Source organism: Lycium barbarum, chromosome 3 (genome assembly GCF_019175385.1).
Source record: "Lycium barbarum isolate Lr01 chromosome 3, ASM1917538v2, whole genome shotgun sequence".
NCBI classification, from domain to species: Eukaryota; Viridiplantae; Streptophyta; class Magnoliopsida; order Solanales; family Solanaceae; genus Lycium; species Lycium barbarum.
In genome coordinates this window covers 7,596,868-7,607,989 of record NC_083339.1, presented here as the reverse complement: position 1 = coordinate 7,607,989, position 11,122 = coordinate 7,596,868, and the positions used below count along the sequence as shown (strand labels likewise).

The following is an 11,122-nucleotide window of genomic DNA, read 5'->3' as shown; positions in this document are numbered from 1 at the left end:
AATAGCTTTTATTTGGTATTCCTGTGAGCGATTCAAAAGGAACTAACAAAAGAGATATACATAGGTAATGTAAGCAATTGATTCAAAAATATTATATATACATAGACACAAACAATTGATTTTGCTAGAAAAAGTAAGCACATGTTCATCTTGAAAGATCATGTTCAAATATTTTATCTTTCGGTGAGAACCTTCTCCTGGTTTGCATAAATCCACAACTTTCCTTTTACAGGCCTAGTCTGGTATTTCAGGAGTGATTGCGTATATACCAAGTCGCTGTGTCATTTTCTATCCCCTGAAAAATAATTAAAGTGGGGTAAACAATGGAAGAGTATGATAAAGGAAGTAAGGCTGATGAAAAATGTAAATGCAACTAATAACTTACATATGTTATATCAATAGTTAGTAGATTTTAGAAAGTCCTAAGAGAATGCTTTATGGATAATTTCATTATATACTATATTGTAGGTAGAATGGTCATCAGGATCATCTACTGTTGCGGGTTGGATTAACATTTTTACACGGCCTGAACTTTTTGCTCTTGATAAAGCAACATAAAGTTGACCGTGTGAAAAGACAGGTTCACGTAAATAAATTCCTACAGAATCTATTGTCTGACCTTGAGATTTATTTATAGTCATAGCAAAACATAGTCGAATAGGAAATTGTGTTCTCTTAAATTGAATAGGCAATTTTTCGTCTTGTGAGCATAACAATAGTATTCGAGGAATAAAAACATGTTTACCTTTAAAGTCACCACTTGCAATTTTAGCACTAATAATATGAGTTTTGAAATCAGAACAAATTAAGCGTGTACCATTGCCTAAACCTTCAGAAGGATTTAAATTGCGTAGTAATATAATTGGACAATTTTGCTTTAGAACTAACTTATAAGGAGGCAAACCAGTAGGATTCAATGTATGGAGGAAATCTTCAAATCTGCTTTGATCTTTTGGCTCTACAGTTTCATCAATTCCAAGAGCAAGAAGCATACCTAAAATTGTAAGAACAGATTTTTACAGATATCAACACAAATTGAGGATGAAGACAAAGCCAGATAGTTCGAGAGGCTCTTTTTCTTTTAATTTTTTAAATACAGAAAGATCATTCCAAGAAGGTATACATGGACCAGTACTTTTATACTACTCTCCTAAAGTAGTGTAAGTTGCACGTGGATATGCCTCCAATAAACAGTTGGAAAGCTAATAAACTAGAGTGAAGATGATGAATGAGAGAGAAAACCATTGAAATGGAACCGAAGTGTGTAGAAGAGAAGAGTTGAGTCTTAGCGGGACACATGTTTATTTTTTAGGTCTCAAATATATGTTTACAATTAGCTATAAAGAAGTCCATATTCGCGAAAATGCCCTTCGTCGTACTCATGAACCTTCGCTTATTATATATTTAAATTAGTATTATTATTAGTATTATTATTATTACTATTATTATCACTTCATTTTGGATTTTCCCCGATGGTATCAGAGCCAGGGTTTTTATTATTATTAGTAGTAGTAGTAGTACTACTATTACTACTACTACTGCTACTACTACTACTAATATTATTATTAGTATTATTATTAGTATTATTATTATAACTTTTATTATTACATTATTATTATTATTACTACTATTATTATTGTTACTATTATTATGACTGGAGTAGTTATAATATTTCTCCTTTGTTGAAGAATTTTTTTAACTTCCGACATAGTGTATGGACCTGGTGATTCCTGTATCTGAATGCCATTCTGAATTCTAGCTTCTTGGGTGCTTCATTCACCTTATCAATAATTTGAGATCTAAGCTCTGGATCTTTAATGATCTTAACAAATCCACAAGGTTAGTATTAACAATCTCTCCATTAGTTAATTTATATCCACGTTCTAACACGGAAATATAATTTTCTACGTATTTAGTCATGAACAAGGGACAAACGATATGATTTTGCTGACTTTGGAAAGATCCTTATAAAAGTATTCTTGAAAAAATGTTTTTTCATCATTATTAAAAATTTGAAAAAACCACTTTGTAAATGGTTCCCATCTGGGCATATAAAATTCGTTACTAATTTTTTGTCTTACGGGTGATCCCCGATTAAAATCAATTTGATTGACTTGATCCATTAAATACCATCAAAATCCATATCAGACGCGTTTAATTCTGTGTCCTGAATACCAATAACAATACTATCTTGATCAATTTTAAGACTACTGATTCTGATGATAATATTACCAAAACCCTTTAAAAGTTTATATACTGAATGGGTTGAAGTTTCTCCAAAAATTATAGATTTCGAAACTAATACTGTGTTCTTTGAAGGAATTGCTAATATGTATTTCTTCATTGAATTCTCTATCTCATGGATCATGAAATGATCTGGTAAAGTGGGTAATACCTCATAAAAACCTACACAGGATTTTTTATACAAAGTTCTGGAAGAAGTTAATTCAAAAATCTACCGATGGAACTATTCCTAAACAAGAGTTAATAAACCAAATTGACACTGCAATAGCAAGTTACAGAGACTCAATTCATTCTAGACAAAAGGAAATTCCTAGACCCTTCCAGCATATTGTTAGAAAAATTCAAATAAAAAAGGGAGTTATACCCCCAGATGAAATGATAGCAGCATATGTGGAAAAATTCAAAAAACATTTAATGCAGAATCTTAATATGGAAATTCCCTCAGATGCATCCATGGCATCAGCTGGTCATACTACATATAATGAGGAAGATGACACAAATATCTTAGCAGGTGAATCTCAAGATCCATCATCCTCTGCTATTAAAGGACTAATATTTAAACTTTTGAATTTCTCATCAAGCATTTGCTCTAATTCTGAAAAAGGTTTTATAATCTCTTCTCCCAATTCCAAGATACCAATATCAATGTTTTAGACGGTAATAACCTTGTGGATTTGTTAAAAATCATTAAAGATCCAGAGCTTAGATCTCAAATTATTGATAAGGTGAATGAAGCACCCAAGAAGCCAGAAATTCAGACTGGCATTCAGATACAAGAATCACCAGGTCCATACACCATGTCACAAGTTAAAAATCTTCTTCAATAAAGTAGAAATATTATAACTACTCCATCCACAACCCGAGATTTGGAAAAAGAGATTAATAATCTCAAACAGGAGATTTCCACCCTCAAACAACATAATATGATTTTAGATGAACGGATTTCTAGAATCGAAGACAGGGGGAAACAAGTTATGGAAATTCCAGTAGATAAAATTATAGAAGATACATCTGCGGAAGAAAGTACCAGTAAAGAAGGAGAATTTCTAAAAACTCTGGAATTTATTACTTCCCCAAAGTATTTTTTTTTAAATAAAAGTTACTCTTTTAATTGATTATAATTTCAAAAAAGAATTCACCGCTCTAGTTGATAGCGGAGTTGATTTAAATTGTATTCAAGAAGGATTAATTCCTTCAAAATATTTTCATAAAACCACCCATAGTCTTAGATCTGCTAATGGGCAGAAAATGAGAATTACTTTTAAATTACCCAAAGCTTATATCTGCCAAGACAAAGTCTGTATACCAGAAAGTTTTGTGCTGGTAAAAGATATTTCCAATCAAATAATTTTGGGAACCCCATTTTTTCAAAAAATATTTCCTATCCAAATATGGGATACTAAAGGTATTATAGGAACCTTTGAAGGAAAAGTTGTTGAATTTCAATTTACAATTGAGCCATTTTCAAGAATTATAAATGAAATAAAAAATAGGTTGATGAGTAAACATCAGCACCATTCTTCATCTGAGCAGGTAGAGGTATAACTCTCATTCTTAAGAACTCTAAGATCTTCATTTGATGAAGAATCCTCCGAATTATCAGACTCAAAACTAGAATCTTCCTGTTCTGAATTTAATAAAATCTTGTATAAAGATACTTTTAGGTCATTATCAATATCAAGGTTCTTAATTTTCCCCTTGACTTTACATTTTTTGTAAAAATGACCAACTCTGCCATATTTGTAACAAGCTCTTGGATTTTTGGATTTAAGAAAATCCTATCTCTTCTTAAATTCTTTTTTCCACCTTGCTTTCTTTTGCAAGCGTTTTTCTTTCCATGCTTAGAAATATTTCTTCTTTTTCTTGCGCCTATGAGGTGCTTTGGTTTGTGGAATATCCATTCCAAATTGTCCACAGAATTCTCCTAATTGTTGTCTCTCATTTAGACCATGTCTCTTGATTTGTTGATTCAGCTTAATTTCATTGCATAAGGCTAAACCTTCCTTCATACATGTCCGTATTAACTTTCCGTAAGTATAGTTATCATAGTTGATACTGGTTTCGCTTTTTCTAAGAGCTTTTCCAACTCTTTCTGCAAAAAGGGCGGGTAATCCATCTATAAATTTAGATTTTCAATAAGCGTCATTGCACTCAGGTAATTCCATAACCCGACAAAGGAATACATCCTGTAACAACTTGTTTGGTTGTTATAGTTCTTTTGGAACTTTCGCCCGTTTCTGAGCATTGATTGACTCACTTTTGACCCAATGGGACTGTTGACAGACTTCCCGAGATGTCTAGGCCGAATTCGGGAAATTTTGGGAAAATATAGGCTTGAGGTGAAAAAGGGTTGACCCGAGGTTGACTTTTGGGCAAACGGACCTTTTACGGAATCTCCTAAATTTTGAGAGGCCCGGATAGTTGTTTAGAACCTGTATGTATATTTGTTAGGTTCCAAATGCATTGTGGTACATTTCGGGACTTTGGGTGGGAAATGGGAAGTAGGCATCGGTGGTTGACTCGGTCAATGAGACCTCCGTTGTAAATTTTGAGATCACGAGTGCGTTCGCAGCAAATTTTTGTATGGGTTTACATGGTCGGGTTGTGAGCAGATGGCCTCGAAAATAACTCAAAATTTCGATTGAAGACTTTGAAAATTATAGAAATTCTGGTGTCTGGTGCCCGCAACGGCGGCACCAGAGCGGCCCCAGCGTCACCGCCACGGCGGTGTGATGACTGCTGGGGAGGTCACATGTAATATAAGCTGTACCGCTGTGGCGATGTCCCAGCCGTCATAGCGGCGCCGCTGTAGTGGCACCCTATCCGCCGTGGCGGTCACGTGCTGAGTTATTTCATTAAATGTGTCTTAAATAAGCCCTAGACCCTTATTATTTCATAACTCGGTATTGGAGCTTGGGAAATATGTTCGTGGAGACAATTTGAGGAAATTATTGAAGGTAAAACTTTTCCTAATCCTTTACTCCTCTCTAATCACTATCATCTTAGATTTCCCCTTCTCTTTTCAATCCCTTAGAATTGGAATTTGAAGGAGGGTTTTGGGAGACTTCTCCCTAGGGTTATACTTGGTAAATTGATGATGTTGGTATTAAAATGTGATGAATCTAAGCTTAGTAATGCCATATGTTCTACTTTAACTTTGAATTTCAGATTTGGAGAATTAGGGTTCATACTCAATTTGGGGGTTTTTACTTGAAATCAGATTTAGACCAATTCTTGAGTCAAATCAACAATCAGTGATTGAGTTATGATCATCTAGTACTTAATTTGGTATTTTGCCCCCGAATTTTCTGTTTTGCCCTTGTGGGCCCGTTTCTCTGTTAAAATGGACCTAATTGATATCATAGTAATATTAGCATCATTCTTCATGATTTCTAATATAGAGTTCGATTATGCTTAGACTACATTGGTTCTGAGCTTTAGAGGAAGGGCAAGGCAAAAGAGTGACTTGTTGGTGTTGCGGTTCGACAGTCCAGGTAGGTTATAGTTTACCTCCAGTGAGACTATGCATAGCGAATCACATATTTAGAATATTGTCGGAGACAACATGCGAAACTTCGAGTATGTAGTTGGGTTAGATATTGCCTTGGGTTGGGCCCTGTTGTGTGTTGGGACTAGCCACCCCGTTATGTGTATTTATTGCTTTATTTTGATGATTTGACTCTACAGGTAGCGGTAGATATCTGAATCTGTGTTACTGTCATGATTGAGATATGATTGGTATATCGTGTTGGTATTTGTATTATGACTCATTGTTGACGTACCCGTTGCTGGGACTAGTGATATTGATAGTTTGCTGGCATACCATTATTGGTATTGTGATATGATACATTATTGACGTAACCCTTCGTGGTACTTGTGATAATTGAATTGGTTGTTGATACCTAATGTACGCATTGCACGCATTCTCACACATTCATCATGCATGGCCGATACCCGGTGGTGATCCGATATCATTGATTGAGTAAACTAATATTGATGAACTCCTTACTCGAGTGATTCAAAAAGGCTGATGTCCGAAGATCCATTCCGAAATCGTTGATTGTATGAAATTGATGTTTGATAAATCCTTTTACTTGAGTGATTGTGAGAAGTCCGATGTCCGAGGTTCAATTCCGGAATCATTGATATGTGCATTGCATACGTTCCCTCATACTCATGATGCATGGCCGATAGTCGGTAATTATTCGGTATCGTTGATTGAGCGACTCTTTACTTGAGTGATTGTGAGAGGCCGATGACCGATAATCTATGTCGGCATCATTGTTGCATGGCCGATAGCCGGTAGTTATCTGATATCATTGACTGAGCGACTCTTTACTTGAGTGATTGTGACGGGCCGATGACCGATGATCTATGTCGGCATCATTGTTACATGGCCGATTTCGATGTTATCCCAGAATCGTTATTAGTGCATCGATTCCGTGGGTCCCCCAGGGTGGTGCCGGTGAGACTCCCCCTGTGAGCAATTAGCCAGGGTTCTGTCTATATGTTGGGCAAATATCCGGGACGGGTGGCACTTAGACTTCGCGAGTCAGGCTGGGTTGTGCTACCGAGACGTCGATATTTCCGTCCGGAGTACATGTATACACCTCATTCGCATGGCATTATATTCATACATCTTGCATTACATTGCATTGATACATCTTGCATCGCATTGCATTATGACTTGTTGAGATAATTTGGTGTTTTTTGTGATGATTGGTGTCACGACCCAAACTGATAGGCCGTAAAAAATGCCCGACCATTACTGGTCAAGCACTCTTATGCTTGCATTTACTGCTCACTGACTATCATGGGCCCATACACAATCTGTAACTGAGCTGTACTGTCTCCCGAACAATCAACATACGAGACACCGCACCGGGAACTCATGGCCAACACATACATATAAATGTAAACACTGAGAGTAACAGCGTGAGCTGATTTGGCCGCCACATATATACTGTACAACAATATAAATGCCGACGAGGCTGCATAACATCACGACTACATATCACTGTCTACAGACCTCTATGGAGTACAAACTGTAGAAATGACAGGACAAGGCCCTGCCGTACCCATATATGTACGTAACCGAATAGCATGCCAAAAGGGTTGTAGCTCCGGATCAATGGAGCGTACTGACTGCTGCTGAGGGGAGGTCCTACTGCGATGGATCGTCCGACTGGCTACCTGATCTTGCGGGCATGAACGCAGCGTCCACAGGAAGGACGTCAGTACGAGTAATGTACCGAGTATGTAAGGTATGAATAATAACATAGTAAGGGATGTAAAGTATGAATAATAACATAATGGAAATATAGAGCGTATCGTAAGATAAAAGAGTAACCTGTACATATGAGTGCCTCTTAGGGCGGATGCCATGCATGCTTAGCTTTCTTTTGAAAAACATTTCTTGTTCATGTATACATAAAATAGAGCATATCGTGTTGCTGAAGCATCGGCTCCGATCCATTTAACCACATATGTCCAGAGTTCGGGCATCCCGCGTCCGGGATGGTATCATGTCATATAATACCAACTGATCAGGAGGCCATGCGTCTATAGCGCCTCGCCCTTTTTCCCATATTCTCCATATACATATACATATATCATGTTCGTATATCATATAAACAGCATGCAGGAGAGCCCAAAGAAAAGCTATAACTCTATTGGAGTGACGTAAGGTCGGTAATCTCCGATTACATTATGGAATAATCATGATCGTCATGTCTCACCTAGAAGGAACAATTATTATAAGGTGAGACTATCAATGAAGAATAACATCAAGAGAAAACATAGAATAAGGTCATAAATCTCATAAGGCGTCAATTCATACACTTTGAAGTCTTTAGAAAATAGAGTCATTATCAAGGAATAAAATTGAGGATCAAGAAATAGCTCAATATTCTCATATTCATATTGAATCCACAACTTGAGACTTTCAAACATGAAACCATTCTCATCATAATCATCATAGACATATTCTCATCTTTGACATCATCGTTGTCATTACAAAAACATGTCCGTCGTTGTAGTCATAAAAGCTTACAAAATCATAAACCTTTGTTTTGGAAGACTACAGACATTTTGGAAAACATTTATGGGTTATCGGGAAAGGAATCATGCCTTGGAATCATAGACTTCTAACTTTTGAAAACAAAGAAGTTGTGGAAGCATTTATGAAATCGTAACATAGGAATTATGCCTTTGAAAGAAAGGGACGAGCCTTAACATACTTGTTCAGCCTCCAATTATCTACACATATTCGTCTGAGCTCGCAAGTCTACATTTAAGAGGATTCACACAATCGTTAGACTCATCGTTATACGCTTGTTTTAGTCCTTCAAATAAATCCATTTATAATTTGCCGAAATTCGAGTAGCACCTCCCCTGTTTATATGCCTAGCCCGAAATCACAATACCAACAAAACAACAACAACTACAACAGCACCAACATCAAAAACATCATCATCAATACCAAAATATTCCATAAAACATCCCACGTGATGTTTGTCCAATTTCTCAACCAACAACTTTATTATACAACTATTTCATCACCCTATCTTCGTAAATAAACCAGAATTAATATTAATAAGGAGAGATTCATGGCTTATTTTTGTTAAAACAGCGATATCTTCAATACCCACCTTGAATCCACCGCAAAACCATACTAGAAACACATCTATGCGTTTATCCGAGCTTCGATTAATACTCCGTCACTAGAAAATTGCTTACTTTTTGATTCCCTCACTCCCTCTTCAAATTTTCTAGAATTTTCTGAGCAAATATGGCCAAAAAAAGGGGGTTTTACCCTTTATATAGGGTCAAATTCAGGTCGGGGTCACTGTAGCAGGTTGGTACTGTAGCAGTATTGTAGCACGCGTTTCTACTTTGTCAGCCGAATTTGTAACGTCCATAATTCTCTACTACGATGTCCTATCGACGAGCGGTTGGTTGCGTTGGAAACTAGACTCGATGAACTTAATTTTAGGCTTTTGTTTCACTTCAAAACACTTCATATGCTAAGGGATATTTGTCCCTCAAGTTGGACCAGAATTTTCACACAAAACATGACCCATCCTTTCTCCAAAGTCGTACTACTCCATTTCTTCCACTCATTTCCTTATAAAACCTTCCGGTATACTTTATATACTTCCTTCACTCAATAAATATACTTAATAATGCTTGCTCTTTATATTCCAAAGTGGTTTTACTTAACCCTAACTCAACGTACTTATGTTTCAAATTTGATAAGTGCTCTTCGAAGATACGGGGTGTAACATCCTTCCCCCCTTAAAAATATTCGTCCTCGAATGTTGTAGTTTACAACCCACAACACCATCTTTGATTCATTATAACAATTATTTTTCCTTTAGGGTCCGATTACCATTTGCTTAAACTATAACTTGGGTCAATCTCTTCTCATTCTTTCTTAGGTCTTTTATTACCTTCAGTCATCTTCTTTCAATTCTTTGTCCTCATGTACATGATCGAAAATTAACTAGCATCCCACTCTTGTTATTTCTCCATTATGGTAGTCTTGACTTGCCGTGCCATAACTATTCATCGTCCTGTAAGTACTATTTTTTTTCCTCGCTCCTTGTTTCTTTGTTAGTGGGCAGCTACCATTCTCTCTCTACGGCACCCTCTTTGCGTTTACTCCTTCAGTGCCATCTCGAGCTATCTTTTTTGTACACGTTGATCTTAGATATACACTGTATCGATTTTTTTTTTGTAGTCCATTAGTCAGGCTCTATAATCCTTACATCCTTGTCGCCATCTCTTTTACCCTTACATTCCAAATGTTTACCCAGCATAACTGTGTCGCTAGTGAACCTAATGGTTATGTTCCTTTCTAAGACCAGTTATATCATTATCCGAAATACGGATATACGTAATGTTTCTTCGCCATTTATTATCCTTCGCAGTCCAGTTACACTTATGATAAACTTATAATCCGAGTTCAACTAATTTCATAGCTCGCAACATCTTTGAGCTCTTGCTACAACTTTTTCCTTACTTCCTTCCCTCATATCTATCAATACAATCCCAGAAGCATAGGACTACGGAAATTCTTCTATTATGACTCTCTTGCAACGCAAGTATACTTATCTTCGATTTCCTTGTATCGGCGATCGTCTCGTCAGTCGTTATTGCTTGTTGGCTTTCCGGTGTGGGCTTCTTATAATTGTAGTTGGGCATAGCTTCACGTTGACGGTTCATATTGTTGACACCCAATTTTGTCCCACCTTTCCTCCGAAATATCTGTTTACGCTTCTAATATTTTTGACAACTTAAGAAATAATTATTTATATTTTACTATAATTATTAGCTTTTATTAATACCGGCATTTCATTATCCTGTTGTAGTCACTGCTGTTATTATTTTTTATTTTACCACCGTTACTACTACCACTACTATTATTATTATTATCATTATTATTATTACCATTATTATTTTATTATCATTATTACCAGTATTATTAGGATTTGCATTGTAACCACTTCAGCATTTTTACCACCTTATGCGTACGCATCGCATCTATTTTGCGCAATTAAATAATAGCGTTTATTTACTGATATTATTGCACGACCATTACGACGTCATATAATTTTATTGTTATCCGGGCACTGATAAATACATACTTTTTTTAATATGTAATATTTTAATTAAAATAGATCTTTTATGCAAATTTAGAAGCAAAAATAGCACAAGAGGAAAATATATTTTAGCCCATCCGCCCCAATCATTTTATAAACATTTTGGACCAGCCCATATTTCAATCCATCAGCCCACTACCCGATTAGTCTACCCGACCCAGCCTGTCATCCAAATGAAATCAACTAGGGCTTCCCTTTTCATTTCAGATCCGCCG

At 36.2% G+C, this 11,122-nt stretch overlaps 1 protein-coding gene across 1 annotated transcript; it reads right to left on the bottom strand.

Moving 5' to 3' along the window:
• Positions 1–422: 422 nt before the first annotated feature.
• Positions 423–2,344, bottom strand: LOC132630219 (uncharacterized). The gene is made up of 3 exons (XM_060345804.1): positions 2,131–2,344; positions 746–994; positions 423–619 (listed from the first exon to the last, which is right to left on the bottom strand). The coding sequence occupies exons 1-3, from the start codon at positions 2,342–2,344 to the stop codon at positions 423–425; spliced, it is 660 nt and encodes a 219-aa protein (XP_060201787.1).
• Between the last annotated feature and the right edge of the window lie 8,778 nt (positions 2,345–11,122).